Genomic DNA, 22,272 nt, shown 5'->3' with positions numbered 1-22,272 from the left:
TTGAGTTAGAGGCTAGTCTGGGGCTACAGAGTGAGTTCAAAGTCAACCTGGACTACAGTGAGACCCTGCCTTCAAAAACTAATAAAAAGAAGCACAACAAAATTAAGGGATGGCTTGAATGCACAATACTTCAGAGAAGGTATTATACTTAAAGTCCTGAATAAATGCCTCATCCTAATCCAATGAATTAACTTAAGCATGTTTTCAATATACCATTTAAAATACACTGTTTTTGAAAATAAAGCTTTTAGACATTCAATGTAATCTGTGAGCCAGTAATGGTGGCAACTATTTATAAACCCAGCACTCAAGAAGCTGCAGCACAAGGATCATAAGTGTGAAATCAGCCTGGGCTACACAGTGAGACTCCATCTCAAAATCCAAAAATGGAGCCGGGCGTGGTGGCACTTGGGAGGCAGAGGTAGGAGGATCGCTGTGAGTTCGAGGCCACCCTGAGACTCCATAGTGAATTCCAGGTCAGCTTGGGCTAGAGTGAAACCCTACCTTGAAAAACAAACAAACAAACAAAAAAAAAACAAAAAAGAAAAAAAATCCAAAAATAATAATGTTGATAATAAACTAGGCATGGTGGCTCACATCTGTAATACCTACCTGTACTAGGCCAGCCTGGGCTACATGAAAAAATAGATTTTAAAAAACAAGGTACTAAGGATGTGGCTCAAATGGGAGATTACTTGTTGGTATAAGATTCTGCATTCAACCACCAGCAGCAAAAAACAAAGCTGACCTTTTATCCCAGCACTCATAGGAGGTTTGTGGTGAGTCACAGGCCAGGATGGGGCTACAGAGTAAGTTCCAGGTTAGCCTGGATTACAGTAAGACCCTACCTTGAAAAAAACAAAAGAAATAATGAAATCAAACAAACAAAAACCCCAAACCCTATTAAAAATTAAAGTGATTCCTTGCTATGAAACAACAGGATCCCAACGTCCCACTTTATAGCAAGCCTAAACTCCAAATGATTGAAGATGTTCAACCCAGTTTATGAATGTCTATCCTAATAAGGATGCACTGAATCCTCAGCACAATTGCAGGATGCCCTCAGTGCCAGGTTTCTGCAGCCATAGATGTGAAGAGAAGCAAGGATATGTGTAAATGCAGTTTGCAGGCCGGCCTAGCAGGAGCCTGCTCAGCCCATCAGATGCAGGCACAGAGCCAGCTGGCAGTGGGTGGATGCCCAGGAGCAGCAGACTGGGTCTAGGGGAGTACTGGGGAGGGAAGTGTGGAAACAGGCTAATCAATGGCCAGCATGCATAGAGGGCTGGAGAGCAGTGGCACCGAGTACATTCTGTGTCCTTGGCATTGGAGGGCTAAGGGCTCAGTATTGACAGGGCCTGGGGCAAAACTGCGGAGATGGGAGCTGCATCTTTATTGTGATCAGTATCGACATGAGCTCCTGCAGCTCCCAGAACTCAACTTCTTCAGGGTCACACTGCACAACTTGTGCACACAGCGGGGGTTGGAGGCATCGATCTCCCAGGTGGCCAACAGGCTCATGGGCATTGGGGTATTGGGTGCCAGGCAGGCTGAGGCAGCCTTCCTTAGTCTTGACACCACCCACAGTCCCTTTGTGGCCTGGCTGCAGTTCATATGATTAAACATTATTTAATTAAGCTATGAAGCTTCATTTTTAATTTTCTTACAAAGAATTTCAAAAATAAAGTTGTGAGCAAATTTAATTCTAAATATTTCCTTGCTTTGAATTGTGCTCTAGGGGTTGGAGAGAGGATGCAGCAATAAAAAGCTAAATTGTTCTCTAATACTACTTTGGTAAATTACTGATTCAAACGTTTCTTTAAGTTCTCAAGGTGTTCCATATTAACATCCTGTAATGCAAGTACCATTGCTTTACATGAGGAAGGAGTAAATGAAATAGTCATTAAGCAACACAAATCTATTAGATCTCTCTGACATTTCTGCAACCCTTCTAAAAACTTTTGGTATTTAAGAGGGTCCTTTTTTAACTGTTTCATTTCTTGTACTGAAAACCCTATCAAACTAGTAAGTATTTCATCTACAAAGTCTACATCCAGATATGCAGTACCATCAGAAACCTTTGCTGTTACACTCCAAATGCCACCAGAACTTGAGAGATTTCCAGTTAAAGTTACAATAAAGGCTTTAATTTTCACTGTCATAACTTTCTCTGGTTTGCTAGCCATTAGAACAGACAAATAGGTAAAGGGCGGAGAACATAAATCCATGCTAATAGAAAGATCAATAATATTCCCCGATGATTTCGAAGAGCCAGCTTGTAAATGATGGTCACTTTCATTAGTAGACTGTGAACTCTTTTGCTTTCCATGTAACACTTCATTACTTAAAGGATGGTCATCTGAACTATTGGTGGTTGGTTTCATTTTAATATCTGTCTCTGAATTCTTAGCTTTTTTCATAAAATCATAGGTCAAAGGCACATTATGATGACTTAAAAAAAAACTACTGTTTTGGTCTCTAGCAGATGGACAACCAAAAGATTGGTCTTCATGAGTCATTTGTTCAGATAATGTTTTTTCATTCATATTATTATTTTGTTTGTAAATCAATGAAAAATCATTCAGAGTATTAGGTATGTGTGAAAATCTCTTTATACATCTTTCTGTGTTCTTGTTCAAAGCTGATAGCTGCAATGCTCTTGTTTCCATCTGTTCTTTCTGGACAGTTTCTTCTAGAAGCAAGGCCTCTTCTAATGAAAAGTCATCCAATTCCCCATCAGTGAAGTGCACAGGTTGGTTTGGTGGTTTATCCTTTCGTCTTAGAGAAATAGCAAATCCTGACTCAAAACCAGACTGTCCTGTAGGACTAGCATTTGAGGAATTGCCTGTGTGGAAGGTGGTGGTATTTGTTGTAGGCTCATCATTTTCATTAAGACTTGCCAAAAGTTCTTCGTCAGATGGTCCCAAAGCAGGGTCCAAAACATCTATAACTCTGGGGATGTTTAGGTTAGAATTATTTGGCATGACTGGAACTACAGGATCAAGTTCTCCAATTAGTCTTGCAAGTACTTTTTCTTGAGCATATTCTTCTAAAAGACCATCCACCTCACCTCCCAACACTTTCACATTTTCTGGTTTCAATAAGAGAACACCAAGACGGAACAAAATATTTCCATAAATCAAAATTTTTGTACCTGGAGTAAGACCGTTATGAAGAGCTGGAATAGGCTGATATTCCATTCCCTGAATTTGCACAGTTCCATCAGTGAGCTGCAGCATCAACATTCGTGAAGACTTTGCTTCCCAAGGTTTTGGGGTAACTTGTGTTTCAGCTGTAACTATATCATTTGTTGTATTTTTTCCTCTCAGCTTCTGTATCTGGGAATATGCAGGTTGACTTACATCAACCAAGGAATTAATCTGTAGAGCATAAAATCCATTCAGTTCCCCTTTTGGAACTTCTAAAATGTCATCAGGTAACAGAGGATGTTCCAAGTCTCTCAGATCTGTAAGTAGCCATTGCTCAAATACTTGTTTATTTATTTGTGCCTGACTCAAATTAATATTATTATTTTCTTCTTGGACCCAGCTAATACATGCTTCCAGCCACATCAGAGGGACTTTAACATGCCACGTTGCCAAAAGCCAGTTTTCAACTCTTGAAGCAATGCTAGTTACACTCATTTCTGTTAAATAAAAGAAGTAATATGGATCTGCTACCTGAAAACAAAAAACAAAAGTTACAATTCAAAAAAAAGTTAAAATTAAGTACATTAAATACAGGATCTAATGATAAATAGGTATCACAATCACATTCCTTACAGTTTTTTCTCTCTAGCATCTTAACAATACTTGACTTTCTTTCTATCTGGCCAAAATTCAAATATTAAAGTGATCAGACAGTACAATGAATGACAAAAGTAAAATATCTAGAGATAGATAAAGCAGGTTTGAAAGCTGGCTCTATTACACTATAAGCTATATTTCTTCCCATAAATTTCTCAAACTCACTTTTTAAAAAAAATTGTGAAATGTTAACTTCACAATACATCTCATAGGGTTGTTGAAATAACTGTATGAATAATATTTATAAAGTATTAATGTCAGACCCATAAAAGACACTCAGCAAATGGTAGTTATTACACCAAAATAATAATCAGGTTCTAACAATTTAAAATTCACTTAAGAAACATGTTCACTAAGGTTCTTTCTGTATCCATAATTAACTCTAATTAGAATTTAACTCTATTAAAACATGTATGACTATGTGGCCACTTAGCACTTAAACAGGTAGTTTAAGGATGAAATGTTAACAAGTAATGGTAGACTCTGAGCTGATGCAATTTAATTTGTCTCCCTAAATATTCTTAACACTCATGCCAGGTATGTTATTTCTGATTTTCTTAGTCTGATAGTATTAGCAAAATACTAGAGTAATGAATTACATATTCACATAGTTCTATTTGTTCCTTCTATAAATGAAGATAGTTATCTAAAAGGAAGAATTTATTATCTATGATATGAATAATTAATATTTATATTAACATTATCAAAAGAAAACTTACCACTTAGCACACCGCCACAGGATTTGATAACAGGATTTAGAGTTGGTTGTTCAGTGGGGTACTCAAAACCTCTGCTGCTCAGAAATGGTCCTGAGAGGTAACACAAGAAGAAATACGGGTTATAAGATACAGCCATAATAAGAATTACTGACCTATTTCCATGAGTGTGAATCCTGTTACAGGTCAAGATAGAATGAGAGCAATGTAGAATAAAAACATGAATTTAGAATGAGATAAAAAAGAAACAAGTGACTACGGGGAACTCATTGGGCTACTGTGAAATTTTAAGAGAGGCACCTTAGAAGTTAAGATATTTGCCTGTGAAACCTAAGGACCCAGGTTCAACTCCCCAGAACCCACATAAACCAGATGCACGTGGTGACGCATGCTTCTGGTATTGGTTTGCACTGGCTAGGGGCCCTGGCACACCCATATTCTCATTCCCTCTCTTTCTTTCTCTCTCTCACACACACACGCAAATAAATTAAAAAAAAAAAAATGAACTGAGCTGGGCATGGTGGCACATGCCTTTAACCCCAGCGCTTGGGAGGCAGTGATAGGAGGACTGTCATGAGTTTGAGGCCACCCTGAGGCTACTACATAATGAATTCCATCCAGATCAGCCTGGGCTAAAGCAAGACCCTACCTCAAAAAATACAGAATTTTTTTTTTTTTTTTAAAGACAGGAGTGACAGGATGTGGTAGAACATTTCAGAGAACAATGCTGGTGCCAGACTCCTTTCATTTACAAAACTCTTGACCTTTAGCTAGGCACTTGGGAGGCAGAGGTAGGAGGATGGCCATGAGTTCTAGGCTACCCTGAGACTACATAGTGAATTCCAGGTCAGTGTGGGCTAAAGTGAGGTAGGATTACCTCGAAAGACAAACAAACCCACAAACAAAAAACTCTTGACTGGGCTGGAGAGATGGCTTAGCGGTTAAGCACTTGCCTGTGAAGCCTAAGGACCATGGTTCGAGGCTCGGTTCCCCAGGTCCCACGTTAGCCAGATGCACAAGGGGGCGCACACGTCTGGAGTTCGTTTGCAGAGGCTGGAAGCCCTGGCACGCCCATTCTCTCTCTCCCTCTATCTGTCTTTCTCTCTGTGTCTGTCACTCTCAAATTAAAAAAAAAAAACAAAACTCTTGACCTTCAACAAGTTATTCAAGGTATCCAACTTGCTTCATTTGTAACATGAGAATAATAGCATTTCCTTAATAAGCTTGAGAAGACAGAGAACTAGCAGGGTGTGGTGGCAATGGCTTTTACTCCCAGAACTCCAGAGACAGAGGTAGGAGGATCAATGTGAGTTGAGACCAGCCTGGAACTACAGAATAAGTTCTAGGCCAGCTTGGGCTACAGTGAAACCCTACCTTGAAGAAAAACAAGAAAAAGAAGAGTGAACTAATTTGGAAAAAGCAGTATCTGGCACACAGAAAGAACTGTGTAAACTTCTTACTCAAGTACTTACTATAGCATCTAGTGGAAAATAGTCACTGAAAACTGTTATTGTTTTAGGGTAAATGACTAAGTCCTGCATTGGATAACATTCTATACTACTTTGAAATTAATAAAACAGCAATTTTTCTGTAATATTTTTCAAACAGGAAAATAATATATATATACCTAAAATTATGGGGGCTTAAACATACTAACATGACTTACCTTAAGCATACCATAGCAACAAAATAATGTTACATTCCTCCTTAGAAAAGCTAAAAGAAGTTGGGCACATGTCTGAGAAATAGAAGGAAACTGCAGGTTATTTCTCATCTTTTTTTTTTTGTTGTTGTTGTTTTTAGAAGCAGGGTCTCACTCTAGCTCAGGATGACCTGAAATTCACTATGTAGTCTCAGGGTGGTCTGGAACTCACAGCGATCCTCCTACCAAGTGCTGGGATTTCTAATCTTTTTTTTTTTTTTAATTATTTATTTATTTAGTTGCAAGAAGAGAGAGGAGAAAGACAGAGAGAATGGGTGTGATAGGGCCTCCAGCCATTGCAAATGAACTCCAGATGCATGTGCCAACTTGTGCATATGATTTTATGTGGGTACTGAGGAATTGGACTTGGGTTGTTAGGCTTAACCGCTAAGTCAAATCTCCAGCCCTATTTCTAATCTTAAAGTCACCCCTTGTATAACTTCTTTTATTTCTCAGTGATGTGGACTCCTTATCTCCTCCAAATGATTTCTCTTTGCTTCTTTGTTTCTGTCTTAGCACACAGTAAACCCAATGCAAGTGCTTTTTCTTCTTTTTCTTTTCTGTTTTGAGACAGGCTCTCATTATGTAGCTCTGGCTGGTCTGGAACTCACTAGCTGAGGATAAGCTGTGGACCTTGAACTTCTGATTCTCCTGTCTCTACCTCCCAAGAGCTGGAATTACAGGTGTGTGCTTCTATTCTTGTTTTGTTCTGTTTTGAGGTAGGGTCTCACTCAGGCAGACCTGAAACTCACTCTGTAGCCCCAGGCTGGCCCTCAATTCACAGCAATCCTCTTCTGCCTCCCACGTGCTGGCTTTAAAAGTATGCCCCATATGCCTTCTTTTTGTGTGTATGTGGTGTGTGTGCATGTATGTGTCTGCATGTGGAGGTTAAGGTCAGGCAGGTATCTTTCTCAGTCATTCACCACCTTATTTTTTGAAACAGGGTCTCTTAATGGACTTAGAACTCAACAATTCAGCTAGACTAGTTAGCCAGGGAGCCCCAGGAATTCTGTCTCTACCTTCCCAGTGCCGGTAGGTATTACAGGTGGACATAACCATGCCTGGCATTTTTACATGGGTGTGGGGATCAGGTCCTCATGCTTGCCACTGACCTGACTCCCCAGCCTGCAAGTGTTTCTTTATAGCATATAAAAGACACAAAGCTCTCAGACACCTACAAATGATAAGTTCATTATTAACCCAGGTGTGGTGGCGCATGCCTTTAATCCTAGCACTTGGGAGGCAGAGGTAGGAGGATCACATTGAGACTACAAAGTGAATTCCAGGTCAGCATGAGCTGAAGTTAAACCCTACCGCAAAAAGGGGAGGGGGCTGGAGGGACGGCTTAGCGGTTAAGGCATTTACCTGCAAAGCCAAAGGACCCAGGTTCGATTCCTCACGACCCACGTTAGCCAGATGCACAAGGGGACACATGTGTCTGGAGTTCATTTGCAGTGGCTGGAGGCCCTGTTGCACCCATTCTCTCTCTCTCTCTTTCTGTCCCTCCCTCGCCCCTCCTTCTTTCTCTGTCAGATAAATAAATAAAAATAAAATATTAAACAAAAAGTTCATTATTAATTTAATGAATAGTTATAATTTAAAGGAGATAGAGAAATTAAGGTTATTATAATTATAGAATTGGTGAATTTTTATATTGAAGAAAATGGTTGGGAGTGCTTTTTTTTTCCCCCCAAAGTAGGGTCTCACTCTAGCCCAGGCTAGTTCTAGGCCACCCTAAGACTACATAGTGAATTCCAGGTCAGCCTGGGCTAGAGTGCAACCCTACCTCGAAAAAACAAACGTAAAAAACCCAAATGATAGAGGGCTGGTAGCTTAACAGTGGAGGCTCAGGGTTCCCTCCCCTGTAACATACACGACACAACACAACACACAGGATAGAAAAAAATACCTGAGAACTAGGGAGGTAGCTCATTGGCAAAGTGCCTGCTCAGCATGTATAAGGCTATTGCACATGTGTTGGGGGGGAAATGGATGAAAGTTTTCAGTACAAGGAAAATGATTTTGTAGGTTGAAACAGCTCAATACTGAAAAATCAGCATTTCTAAAATTCCCCACTTAAGTACAGTAAGACAAGATGAAAGATATTAAAGATAAAGCAAAAATACATTTTTTTAAAATTTATTTGAGAGTGACAGACACAGAGAGAAAGACAGATAGAGGGAGAGAGAGAGAATGGGCGCGCCAGGGCTTCCAGCCTCTGCAAACGAACTCCAGACACGTGTGCCCCCTTGTGCATCTGGCTAACGTGGGACCTGGGGAACCGAGCCTTGAACTGGGGTCCTTAGGCTTCACAGGCAAGTGCTTAACCGCTAAGCCATCTCTCCAGCCCAAAGCAAAAATATTTTAATACCTAAGAAGTTATATAAAATTCAAGTTAACAAAAATGGGAAAGTAAAGATAGAATTCAGAAGGCAGTTAAGGTGTTATTGTTTTGCCAAGGAAGGATTAAGACATGACTAAGTTTACAATTTCAGAGAAAAAAGTACAAAATTATGTGTGTGTGTATGTGTATACACATATACATATGTGTGTGTGTGTGTGTATCTGTTTAAGAGTAAAGATGGGGGCTGGAGAGATGGCTTAGTGGTTAAGCGCTCGCCTGTGAAGCCTAAGGACCCCGGTTCAAGGCTCGGTTCCCCAGGTCCCACGTTAGCCAGATGCACAAGGGGGCGCACGCGTCTGGAGTTCGTTTGCAGAGGCTGGAAGCCCTGGCGCGCCCATTCTCTCTCTCTCCCTCTATCTGTCTTTCTCTCTGTGTCTGTCACTCTCAAATAAATAAATAAAATATTAAAAAAAAAAAAAAAGAGTAAAGATGGAGGGCTGGAGAGATGGCTTAGCGGTTAAGCGCTTGCCTGTGAAGCCTAAGAACCCCGGTTCAAGGCTCAATTCCCCAGGACCCATGTTAGCCAGATGCACAAGGGGTGCACACATCTGGAGTTTGTTTACAGTGGTTGGAGGCCCTGGCATGCCCATTCTTTCTCTCTATTTGCCTCTTTCTCTCTCTCTGTCGCTCTCAAATAAATAAACAAAATTTTTTTTAAAAAAGAATAAAGATGTAAAGACAGAGGGAGGAAGAGATGACTTAGCAGTTAAGGCGCTTGCCTGCAAAGCCTCAGGACCCATGTTCAACTCTCCGGGTCCCACATAAGCCACATGCACAAGATGGCAAAAGTGTACAAGGTTACACATGAACACATGGTGGTGCACATGTCTGGAGTTTCACTGCAGTGGCTGGAGGCCCTGGCATGCCAATTCTCTCTCTTTCTTATTAAAAAAAAAGAGAGGGGCTGGAGAGATGGCTTAGCGGTTAAGCGCTTGCCTGTGAAGCCTAAGGACCCTGGTTCGAGGCTTGATTCCCCAGGACTCACGTTAGCCAGATGCACAAGGGGGCGCACATGTCTGGAGTTCATTTGCAGTGGCTGGAGGCCCTGGCACGCCCATTCTCTCTCTATCTGCCTCTTTCTCTCTCTCTGTCTGTTGCTCTCAAATAAATAAATAAAATAAACAAAAAAAGTTTAAAAAAAAAAGAGGGGGCTGGAGAGATGGCTTAGTGGTTAAGGTGCATGTCTACGAAGCCTGAGGATACAGGTTCGATTCTCCAGATCCCATGCATCTGGAGTTCATTTGCAGTGGATAGAAGCCATGGCATGCCCATTGTCTCCCTCTCTCTCAAATAAATAAAAATCCTTTTAAAAAGTAAAGATGAAGACTTAAGGCTGGGCATGGTGGCTATATGCCTTTAATCCCAGAACTCAGGAGGCAGAGGTAAGGAGGACTGCTGTGAGTTCAAGGCCATCCTTGGACTACATAGTGAATTCCAAGTCGGCCTGGGCTAGAGGGATAGCCTACCTTGGAGAAAGAAAAAGATGGAGACATAAATACACATTCCTAGCCAGCACAGTGACACATGCCTGCAATCCCAGCACATGGGAGAAAGAAGCAGAAGAATTAGACATTCAAGGATAGCCTCAGTGACATGGTGAAATCCAAGCCAGCCTGAAGTATGTGAGAAAATAATTTTGTTTGATTAAGCTGGGTGTGGTGGCACACACCTTTAATCTCAGCACTTGGGAGCCTGAAGTAGGAGGATCACAGTGAATTCAAGGCCAGCCTTAGTCTACATAGTAATTCCAGGTCAGCCAGGGGTAGAGGGAGATCCTACCTTGAAAAAAGAAACAAAAAAAAAAAAAAAAGAAATTTTTTGAAAAAGAATTAATCTTCAAAAACTTCCCACAAAATGGATTATTCAAAGTCCAGGGTGATGGGCTGGAGGGATGGCTAAGTGGTTAAGGCATTTGCCTGCAAAGCCAAAGGAGCCAGGTTCGATTCTCCAGGACCCACGTTAGCCAGATGCACAAGGGGCTCATGTGTCTGGAGTTCATCTGCAGTGGCTGGAGACCCTGGCGCACCCATTCTCTCTCTCTCTCTCTCTCTCTTTCTATGTCAAATAAATAAATAAAAATGTTTTAAAAAATATCCAGGGCTAGGCTCAGCCTGGTGGCTCATGCCTTTAATCCCAGTGCTTGGGATGCAGAGATAGGAGGATGGCTGTGAGTTCAAGGTCACCCTGAAAATACAGAGTGAATTCCAGGTCAGCCTGGGCTAGAGTGAAATCCTACCTCAAAAAACAAAACAAGGGCTGGAGAGATGGCTTAGCGGTTAAGCGCTTGCCTGTGAAGCCTAAGGACCCCAGTTCGAGGCTCGGTTCCCCAGGTCCCATGTTAGCCAGATGCACAAGGGGGCGCACGCGTCTGGAGTTCGTTTGCAGAGGCTGGAAGCCCTGGCGCACCCATTCTCTCTCTCTCCCTCTATCTGTCTTTCTCTCTGTGTCTGTCACTCTCAAATAAATAAATAAAAACAAAACAAAACAAAACAACCAAAACACCACACACACAAACAAAAAACACAATTAAAAAAAAAATCCAGCCATGATTGAGATGGGGAGGTAATATGATGGAGAATGGAATTTCAAAGGGGAAAGTGTGTGTGTGGGGGGGGAGGGAGGGAATTACCATGGGATATTTTTTTATAATCATGGAAAATGCTAATAAAAATTAAAGAAAAAAACAGTAAAAAAAGAAAAAAAAATTCAGGGCTGGTGTTGCAGTCAGGTTTGCACTGCTGGCAGAAATCACCTGACCAAGAGCAGCTTGTGGAAAGAAGGGTTTATTTTGGCTTACAAGCTCGAGGGGAAGCTCTATCATGGCAAGCGAAAACAATGGCATGAGCAGAGAGCGTGGACATCACACCCTGGCCAACATAAGGTGGAGAGTGTGCCAAACACTGGCAAGGGAAAATTGGCTATAACAACCATAAGCCCGCCACCATACACTGCCTCCAAGAAGTGTTAATTCCCAAATCTCCATCAGCTGGGAACCTGGCACTCAGAATACCTAAGTTTATGGGGGACACCGGAATCAAACCACCACTGCTGGAAAGATGGCTCAGTGATTAAGGTGCTTGCTTGTAAAGCCTAATGACACATGCATCTGTAGTTTGTTTGGGGCAGCAAGAAGTCCTGGTATGCCTATTCTCTCTCTCTGCTTTCAAATAAATAAGTAAATAAATAATTTTTTTTAAATCCACAGAACTCTAATAAAGAAATCTCTAGGCTGGGGAGATGGTTCCACTGGTAAAGTGCCATGCTACCAAGAGGACCTGAGTTTGTCTCCCCAGTACCCACATAAAAGCCAGGTAGCTGGGTATGGTGGTGCATACCTTTAATCCCAGCATTTGGGAGGCTGAGATAGGAAGATCGTTGCAAGTTTGAGGCCAGCCTGGGCAAGAACCTACCTTGAAAAACAAACAAACAAACAAAAGAGAAATCAGGCATAGGGTCTGGGGAGATGGCTTAGCAGTTAAAGGAACTTGTCTGCAAAGCCAGGTTCAATTCTCAAGCCACCTAGGTAAGCTGGACACAAAAAGTGACACAAGTGTCTAGTATGCATTTTCAGTGCAAAAAGCCCCGGAGTGTGTTCACCATGTACACATGCACACAAATAAATAAAGGTTTGCTGGCAACTAATCTAGCTGCTTCAGTGAGGTCTATATTCAGTGAAAGACCCTGTCTCAAAAAATAAGATGGAGAGCTCAGTGATTGTCACAAGCATGAGGGGCCTGAGTTCAGATCCCCTCACACTCTCTAAGAAAAAACCTAGAAAATCCATTGTCTCCGGGTAACCCTATCAAACTAAAGAGGGCTGGAGAGATGACCTAGCTGTTGAAGTGCTTGCCTACAAAGCCAAAGAACCTAGTTTGATTTCCCAGTACCTATGTACAGTCAGATGCACAAGGTGGTACATACATCTGAAACTTGTTTATAGTAGCTAGAGGCCCTCCCATGCTTATTCTCTCTTTCCCTCCCTATCTGCCTTTCTTTTTCAAATTAATTAACTACTTAAAATTCTCATTCATGCTCTCTTCTAACAAATAAATAAGAAGCCAGGTGTGGTGGCACATGTCTTTAATCCCAGCACCTGGGAGGCAGAGGTAGGAGGACCACCATGAGTCCCTTGAAAAACCTAAAAAAAAAAAAAAAAAGAGAGAAAGAGAGCAAGCGAGTGAGCGAGCTGGGCATGGTAGTCCATGCCTTTTAATGCCAGCACTCAGGAGGCAGAGGCAGAGGCAGAGGCAGAGGCAGAGGCAGAGGCAGAGGCAGAGGCAAAGGCAGGAGGATCTCTATGAGTTCAAGGCCACCCTGAGATTATGTAGTGAATTCCAGGTCAGCCTGGGTTACAGTAAGACCCTACCTAAAAACGAAATGAAATGGGACCAAGGAGATGGCTTGGCAATTAAAGGTGCATGCGTGCGTTCTTCCTTTCTTCCTTCTTTCCTTCCTTCCTTCCTCCCTCCCTCCCTTTCTCTCTCTCTCTTTCTCTCTCTCTCTTTCTTTCTTTTCTTGAGGTAGGGTCCAGGCTGACCTGGAATTCACTATGTAGTCTCAGGGTGGCCTTAAACTCAAAGTGATCCTTCTACCTCTGTCTCCCCAGTGCTGGGATTAAAGATGTGTGCCACCATGCCCGGTTAAAGGTGCTTTCTTACAAAGCCTGTTGACTTGGGTTCAATTCACCAACAACTATGTGAAGCAGGATGCAAAGTGGTGCATTTGTGGCATGTTTATGCTCATAAATAAACACACACACACATATATACACATACAAATAAAATTTTTTTTAAAAAGGAAAAGAATGAGTAGGGAGAGGAAGAATGTTAGTTTGAGGACACTTGAACCTATAGTGAGACCCACAGAAGAACAACAGAGCCAGGCATGGTGGCACATGCCTTTAGTCTCAACATTCTGGAGGCTGAGGTAGGAGGATTACCATGAGGTCCAGGTCAGCCAGGGCTACAGTGAGACCCTGCCTGTGGGGGAAGGGCAAAACCTAAACAAAAACAAAGCCCCCAAAGATAAAAATATGAAAGATAACCATATAAACTGCACCAAGACTCAGAGTTCTAATTTGCTTTCTAATGTCCTACTTTTTTGTTGTTGTTGTTTGTTTTTTTGAGGCAGGATCTCACTCTGGCCCAGGCTCTGGTCTCAGGGTGGCCTTAAACTCAAGGTGATCCATCTACCTCTGCCTACAGAGTGCTGGGTATTAAAGGCATGTGCTACCACATCTGGCTTGATAAAGTTTTTTAGTAGAATCTTTTCTCAGACTTCTTGTTATAATTAAGAGTAGGACAGCTGGGTAGGAGGATCACCGTGAGTTCGAGGCCACCCTGAGACTAAAGAGTGAATTCCAAGTCGGCCTAGGCTAGAGTGAGGCCCTACATCAAAAAACAAACAAACAAACAAACAAAACCTATCAAACAGAAAAATGCAATGGAGTAACTACAAAGAGAGGTTAAAAACTTCAAAAAAACATAATTAATATCCTCAGGTAGATAAGTTATATATCTATGAGGGCTGAGGAGATGGGTCAGTGGATAGAGTACTTGCCACACAACTCTAAGTCCCTCAATTCAGACCCCAACCCCCCAGACTCCACATAAAAACTATTATAGGTGTCTGTAATCCCTGTGGCCAGAAGGAATGCAGAAACAGAAGAAATTTCCCCGAAGCTCACCAAAGGAGTGGTGAACAAGAGACTCTGCCTTAAAGGAGGTGGAAGGCAAGAATCAACCCAAAAGTTGCCCTTTGACCTACACACACACATACAACACAAGAAATAAATACATGATGCTATAATGCTATAATAAAGAGTAGGACCAGGGCTGGAGAGATGGCTTAGCGGTTAAGTGCTCGCCTGTGAAGCCTAAGGACCCCTGTTCGAGGCTCGGTTCCCCAGGTCCCACGTTAGCCAGATGCACAAGGGGGCGCACGCGTCTGGAGTTCGTTTGCAGAGGCTGGAAGCCCTGGCGCGCCCATTCTCTCTCTCTCCCTCTACCTGTGTCTCTGTGTCTGTTGCTCTCAAATAAATAAATAAATAAGTAAATAAATAAATTAAAAAAAAAAAAAGGCCTGGGCCACTACGCCCAGCTTAATTTAATTTAAAGAGTAGGACCAAAAAAAAAAAAAAAAAAAAAGAACTTTGAGGAAATTTAAAATATGGTAACAGGGCTGGAGAGATGGCTTAGCAGTTAAACGCTTGCCTGTGAAGCCTAAGGACCCCGGTTCGAGGCTCGGTTCCCCAGGTCCCACGTTAGCCAGATGCACAAGGGGGCGCACGCGTCTGGAGTTCGTTTGCAGAGGCTGGAAGCCCTGGTGCGCCCATTCTCTCTCTCTCTCTCTATCTGTCTTTCTCTCTGTGTCTGTCACTCTTAAATAAATAAATAAATAAATAAAAAGCATGTGCCACCACACCTGGCTAAATTTTGAAAAAAAAAAAATATGGTAACAAACTCAATAGAATAAATTAAAGATAAAAATTAAGAAAACATTTAAAAGTAAAATATCAGGGCTGGAGAGATGACTCAGTGATTAAAGGTGCTTGCTTGTAAAGCCTGACAGTCCAGATTCAACTCCCCAGTACCCATGTAAAGCCAGATGCACAAAGTGGTGCATATATCTGGAGTTCAGTTGCAGTGGCAGGAGGCCCTGGCAAGCCCCTACTCACTCTCTCTGTGCTTTCTCTCTAATAAATACATAAAATACTTTTAAAAAAAGGTGAAAAATCAATTCAAAGAAATCAATGGTACATAAAAGGAAAAAATAGGGCTGGAGAGATGGCTTAGCAGTTAAGGCGCTTGTCTGCAAAGCCAAAGGACTCAGGTTTGATTTCCTGGGACCTATGAAAGCCAGATGCACAAGGGGTTGCATGCATATGGAGTCAGTTTGCAAAGGCTGGAGGCCCTGGTGTGCCCATTCTCTCTCTTTCTCTACCTGCCTATTTCCCTCCCCCTCTCTCTCAAATAAGTAAATTAAGTAAATTTAAAAAGGCGGGGGGGGGGGTTGGGGGAGAAGGCTGGGCATGGTAGCACACACCTTTAATCCAAGCACTCAGGAGGCAGAGGTATGAGGATTGCTGTGAGTTTGAGGCCACCCTGAAAATACAGAGTGAATTCCAGGTCAGCCTGGACTAGAGTGAAACCCTACCTCAAAAAAAAAAAGGAAAAAATAGAAAGGACAGCAGAAGTATTAACTAGCCATGGTGGTTAATCTTCACTTTCATCTTGACTGGATTTTGAATCACCTACAACACTGGTAAGACATACACAAACATGCACAGACATGTATGAGAGTATTCCCCAGATGATTTACTGGGTGAGAAAGAAGCACCAGTAATGTGTGTAACACCTATCCCTCATCGCCATTAGCTGCCCCGACCCAAATAAGAGAGAAAATAAAAGTCAAGAGCTGACATTCCCTCTCTCTGATTCCTGGCCTGTGCCATTAGGTGAAGTGCTCTGATATGCCACACCCTTATGTCTTGATGGATTGAGAACTCTGAAACTGTCAGTCAGAGTAAGTAATTCTGAAAGAAAAAAAAGGGGGGGCAGATAAAAGCCTGGTGCGGTGGTGCACACCTTTAATCCCATCACATGGGAGGCAGAGGTAGGAGAATTACTGTGAGTTTGAGGCCACCCTGAGACTACATAGTGAATTTCAGGTTAGCCTAGAGTGAAATCCTACCTCAAAAAACCAAATAAAAAAGAAGAAAAAAAAAAAAAAGTAATCCCATGGGCTGGAGAAATTGAGAGATGGCTTAGCACTTAAGGTGCTTACCTGCAAAACCAAAGGACCCAGGTTCAATTCTCCAGGACCCATGTAAACCAGATGCACAAAGTGGCACATGTGTCTGGAGTTCATTTGCAGCAGTTGGAAACCCTTGTGCACTCATTCTCTCACTAGCTCTTTCTCTCCCAAATAAATAAATAAAATATATTAAAAAAAATAAGTAATTCTACAAAAAAAAAAGACCAGTATGTTGGTGCATGCCTTTAATCCAAGCACTTGGAAGGCTGAGGTAGAAGGATCACAGTGAGTTTGAGGCCAGCCTGAGTTCTAGGTCAGTCTGGACTAGAATGAGACCTGGCTTCAACCCACTCCCCTAAAAGGCAATTTCTCCTTAAACCAACTTGCTCTTAAGTATTTTGATCACAGAATGATACAGTAGAGGATAAGAATTTTCTGAATGCAAATTTTGCTCCGATAGGCAGACTAAAGGTAAGCACCAAAAAACAGAAATTTAACTTTCACAACTAGCTAAAAAAATTCAAGTCAAAGAGGGCTTGGGAAGATGGGTAAGCAGTTAAAAGGCACTTGTTTGCAGATCCTGCCAATCTAAGTTTGATTCCCCAGTACCCATGTAAAATCAGATGCACAAAGTGGCTCATGTGTTTGGAGTTCTTTGCAGCAGCAAGAGGCCCTGGTGCACCCATATTCTCTTTCTATCTCAAATATATAAAAATATTCAAAATAAAAAATAGAGGAAATCACTCAACAAGATTGAAGAAGTGCTGTAAGCGGAAACAGTAAGATGGTAAACACAGTCTGGATCTGTCAACAATAATAATGAACATAAGTAGGTCAGGCTTAACCTATTAAAAGATACACTTAAACTAGACAGACTAACTCCCAACTGTATGCTTCATAAGGGAGACCTAAAACGAAACCACCAAAATATAAAATTAAAATAAAGGCATGTTAAAACTTCCAAGCATGATGCCACAGTTATAGCTTAGGAATAACTTATCTTCACACTGAGAGATCTATGTAACCTAAGATTCCAAAGAGCTACTTGACTGCATCTGTTGTCATCTTTTATTTTGTCTGAGACAAGGTCTCCTCCCTATGTAACGTAGGCTGCTCTCATATTAGGATTCTTCTGCCTCAGCATCTCAAGCGTGGCATACAGGAGTATGCACCATGCCCAATGTATGGCCACCTTTTTTCTAATGTGGTGCTTTGGTATTTTTATTGAGTTGTGTATGTGTGTATGTGGTATGTATGCATGTACATGGATGTATATGGACAACTTTGCGGTGTCAATCCTTGCCTTTCAATATGATTTACAGCAGGCTCTCTTGTTTTCCTTGTTGTTTACTACTCTATTAGCTGATCTGTGAACTTTCTGGAAATTCTTCTGTCTCTGCCTGTCATCTAGGCATCTAGGTATGCTGGCATTACAGAATCTGCCAGAGTTTATAGCTTTTTTTCACATGGCATCTGGAGACCCGAACTCAAGTATTCAGGCTTGTGCGACAAGTGCTTTATACACTAAGCCACCTTTGCTTAAATTTCAAAAATTAATCCAGATCTATTTTTTTTTTCAGTTTTTCAAGGTAGGGTCTCACTTTAGCTCAGGCTGACCTGGAATTCTTTTTTTTTTTTTTTAATTTTTATTAACATTTTCCATGATTATAAAATATATCCCATGGTAATTCCCTCCCTCCTCACCCCCACACTTTCCCATTTGAAATTCTATTCTCCATCATATTACCTCCCCATTACAATCATTGTAATTACATATATACAATATCAACCTATTAAGTATCCTCCTCCCTTCCTTTCTCTTCCCTTTATGTCTCCTTTTTAACTTACTGGCCTCTGCTACTAAGTATTTTCATTCTTATGCAGAAGCCCAGTCATCTGTAGCTAGGATCCACATATGAGAGAGAACATGTGGCGCTTGGCTTTCTGGGCCTGGGTTACCTGACTGAGTATAATACTTTCCAGGTCCATCCATTTTTCTGCAAATTTCATAACTTCATTTTTCTTTACTGCTGAGTAGAACTCCATTGTATAAATGTACCACATCTTCATTATCCACTCATCTGTTGAGGGACATCTAGGCTGGTTCCATTTCCCAGCTATTATAAATTGAGCAGCAATAAACATGGTTGAGCATATACTTCTAAGGAAATCAGATGAGACTTTGGATATATGCCTAGGAGTGCTATAGCTGGGTCATATGGTAAATCAATCTCTAGCTGTTTTAGGAACCTCCACACTGTTTTCCACAATGGCTGGACCAGATTGCATTCCCACCAGCAGTGCAGAAGGGTTCCTTTTTTTCCACATCCCCGCCAACATTTATGATCATTTGTTTTCATGATGGTGGCTAATCTGACAGGAGTGAGATGGAATCTCAATGTAGTTTTAATCTGCATTTCCCTGATGACTAGTGATGTAGAACATTTTTTTAGATGCTTATATGCCATTCGTATTTCTTCCTTTGAGAACTCTCTATTTAGCTCCACAGCCCATTTTTTGATTGGCTTGTTTGATTCCTTATTATTTAACTTTTTGAGTTCTTTGTATATCCTAGATATTAATCCTCTATCAGATATATAGCTGGCGAAGATTTTTTCCCATTCTGTAGGTTGCCTCTTTGCTTTTTTCACTGTGTCCTTTGCGGTGCAAAATCTTTGTAATTTCATGAGGTCCCAGTGGTTAATCTGTGGTTTTATTGCCTGAGCAATTAGGGTTGTAGTCAGAAAGTCTTTGCCAAGACCAATATGTTGAAGGGTTTCCCCTACTTTTTCCTCTAGCAGTTTCAAAGTTTCCGGTCTGATGTTAAGGTCTTTAATCCATTTGGACTTAATTCTTGTGCATGGCGAGAGAGAAGAATCTATTTTCATCCTTCTGCAGATATATATCCAGTTTTCAAAACACCATTTGCTGAAGAGGCTGTCTCTTCTCCAATGAGTATTTTTGGCATTTTTATCGAATATCAGGTGGCTATAGCTACTTGGGCTTACATCTGGGTCCTCTATTCTGTTCCACTGATCTACATGTCTGTTTTTGTGCCAGTACCATGCTGTTTTTGTTACTATGGCTCTGTAGTATAGGTTAAAATCAGGTATGGTGATACCACCAGCCTCTTTTTTGTTGCTCAGTATTATTTTAGATATTCGAGGTTTTTTGCGCCACCATGCCCAGCCCAGATCTATAGTTCTTAATTGCATTGATTCAATTTATTACCATTCTCCTCTAAACTTTAACCATAATGGTCACAAATAAACCTATTATAATTTTCAAAGGTGTTCTGAGATGCTAAGAATCACTAGGTAAACTGAAATAAGGTCAGAGTATTCTAAGAGTTGTGAATTATTTTGGAGAAGTATAAAGCATAAATGTATAATTATTTTGCCCTATAAGTCACTCTGGATACAGCATATGCCCCTACATTATTCCAGGCAACTATGTAACATGAATGCTACTTTTTACCTGAAACCGCTAGATGTTAGAATTTGGGATTCAGTTTTAGTTCTATAGGCTCTGCTGTGGAAGAGAAGGGGTGGTGGTAGGGTTTAGGGGCCACCATGGCAGTGACAGTGGTAGAAATAGACAGTTGTAGAGACAGAGAGTGGGAGATCAGAAGAAAGGCATAATCAGAAAAGGCAGGAGGGGGCACAGCAGGAGGCTTTGGTTAGAGGTGCAATCTTGACAAAGAGAGGAGCATGCATGTAAATGGAAGAAAGCTTGAACATGTTTCTTTAGATCCCTTGCCATTTTGTTTTATAATGTTGTCCAAATCAGTAAGAACTTGTAAATCAAAGGCTTTAAATTTTGGCCAATTATGGTTATCAGATAAAACCAGAGTTTTAGTTTTGTTTTTAGTCATCACAAGGGAGTGTCCCTGGAGACAAAGAGGTCAGAGCCCACTTTTGAAAAGGTATAATCTGGGAAGGTAAGGCACAGGCGAGATTTTGGCAGTAGGTCATCACCTAGTACCGAGATAGAGCTGGAGGCTAGAATCTGGTAGTGGGTTGTCAGCCAGTACCTAAGTGCAGCTGGAATGGAAGGACAGACTTTGAAAAGCTGGGTCTCAGGGTGTAGGGAGAAGGTGTCCCCTATCTCTACCAGCTGGAGGCTTAACAGCCAGAAGCCACTGGGTGGGAAGAACAGGAGTCTAAAGTACCTATAGATGAGTCTGGGGCCTTATCTTAATGAATTTTTGATGAAGTGTTGGATGGAGGAAGGACCAAATGGCAAGAGGCCTCTGCTGGAGATAGGTATGGATAGGAAAGTGAATAGGGGCCCAGAGAGGGGACAAGACTGGGGGTTGGATTTACTCAAAAACTTGTTCACTGCTGTGTTTGCTAGGCTAGCTGACCTGTGAACTTCCAGGTGATTCTCCTGCACACTGTAGGGACACTGAGGACATACATACCCTTGACAGTGTCTGATTTAAATGGGTCCTAAGGACTAAACTCAGGTATTCATGCATACATAGCTGGCATTTCATCTGCTAAGCCATCCCTCAGTTCTCTAAAGGGATTTCTATATAAGTGGTTTTTCCAAATTAAAAAAACAAAACAAAACTGTGTTTAAAAGGGAGGGTGGTAGAAAAGAATTAAGATTATGATATATTGCTTATATTTATGGAAGATGTCAATATAAAAAAAAATTTTAAGTCAATTCCAGAGTCTGTGCTGCTTAGGAAGACAAAAGTTGTGAAAGCTGAAGCTTCAGGTAGCGTACTAGCAACTGTTAAGCCTGTGTAGTAAGCATGGCAGACGTTTAAGTTCTCAATAGAACCCAGTATGAAAGGGAAGGAGTGGATATAGAGAGTAGCCTGGCCATTTTCTTCAGTTTCCACAGGTGAGCAGCCAATCTCAAGCAGCCCTGCAGACCAGAGTAGATATTTCTTTTTCTTAATATATATCTTTTACTTTCCAAATCTAATGTTAAAAGAAATAAAAAAAAACTGAGCCCAAAATGTATCAGCGAGGTCAATCCCAGAACTGAAAAAGCAGAGAAAGGAAAGACAGAAAGAAGGTATGGGGGAGGGGGAGGGAGAAGCAGAAACAAAACATTTATGTACCAGTGTTTTTGTTTTTCCAGGTAGGGTCTCCAGACTGGCCTGGAACTCACTAGGTAGTCCCAGGCTGGTCTCAAATTCTCAGCAGCAATCCTCTTACCTCTGCCTTCCAAGATCTAGGATAAAAGGCGTGTGCTGCCACACCCAGCTGTGCCTGTGTTTATCAATATTTTGGGGGTTTTTTTTGCCTGTTTGTTTTTTTGAAGCATGGTCTTGTTCTAGCCCAGGCCAACCTGCAATTCACTATATAATTCAGGGTTGCCTTAAACTTGTGGTGATCCTCCTACCTCTGCCCCCAAGTGCTGGGGCTAAAGGTGTGCACCACCACTCCCAGCTTATCAATGTGTTTTGTTTTATTTGACAGAGATGAGCACAGTAGAGCTTTTTGCTGCTGCAAAGGAACTCCAAATGCATGCAGTACCCCTGCTGACAGGCTTTGCAAGCAAGTGCCTTTAACTGTGGAGCTATCTCCCAAGCCTTATCAATGATTTTTTTTTAAATCAATTGTGTCCATTTTTTTTTTAATATTTTTACTTTATTTATTTATTTGAGAGTGACAGAGAGAGAAAGAGAAAGAGGTAGAGAGAGAGAGAGAATGGGCGCGCCAGGGCCTCCAGCCACTGCAAACGAACTCCAGATGCGTGCACCCCCTTGTGCATCTGGCTAACATGGGTCCTGGGGAATTGAGCCTCGAACCGGGGTCCTTAGGCTTCTCAGGCAAACGCTTAACCGCTAAGCCATCTCTCCAGCCCTCAATGATTTTTTTTGAGGCCTACCTCACAATCTCACAGTAGCCCAAGTTGACCTGGAATTCACTA

At 41.6% G+C, this 22,272-nt stretch overlaps 1 protein-coding gene across 1 annotated transcript in view; it reads right to left on the bottom strand.

The window, feature by feature from the left end:
- Nucleotides 1–573: 573 nt before the first annotated feature.
- The window catches only part of Rmi1 (RecQ mediated genome instability 1), a 43,646-nt gene continuing 21,947 nt past the window's right edge, over nt 574–22,272 (bottom strand). Inside the window, exons 2-3 of the mRNA XM_004671023.2 lie at nt 4,523–4,612; nt 574–3,677 (exon numbers count right to left, since the gene is read on the bottom strand). Of these exons, the coding sequence (XP_004671080.1) occupies nt 1,797–3,641 (1,845 nt within the window). The 5' untranslated portion in view covers nt 3,642–3,677; nt 4,523–4,612 and the 3' untranslated portion in view covers nt 574–1,796. The remainder of the gene's footprint in view (nt 3,678–4,522; nt 4,613–22,272) is intronic.

Source organism: Jaculus jaculus, chromosome 12, assembly GCF_020740685.1.
Source record: "Jaculus jaculus isolate mJacJac1 chromosome 12, mJacJac1.mat.Y.cur, whole genome shotgun sequence".
NCBI lineage: Eukaryota > Metazoa > Chordata > Mammalia > Rodentia > Dipodidae > Jaculus > Jaculus jaculus.
The sequence above is the reverse complement of the archived record's forward strand: the minus strand, read 5'-3'. Positions and strand labels throughout refer to the sequence as shown.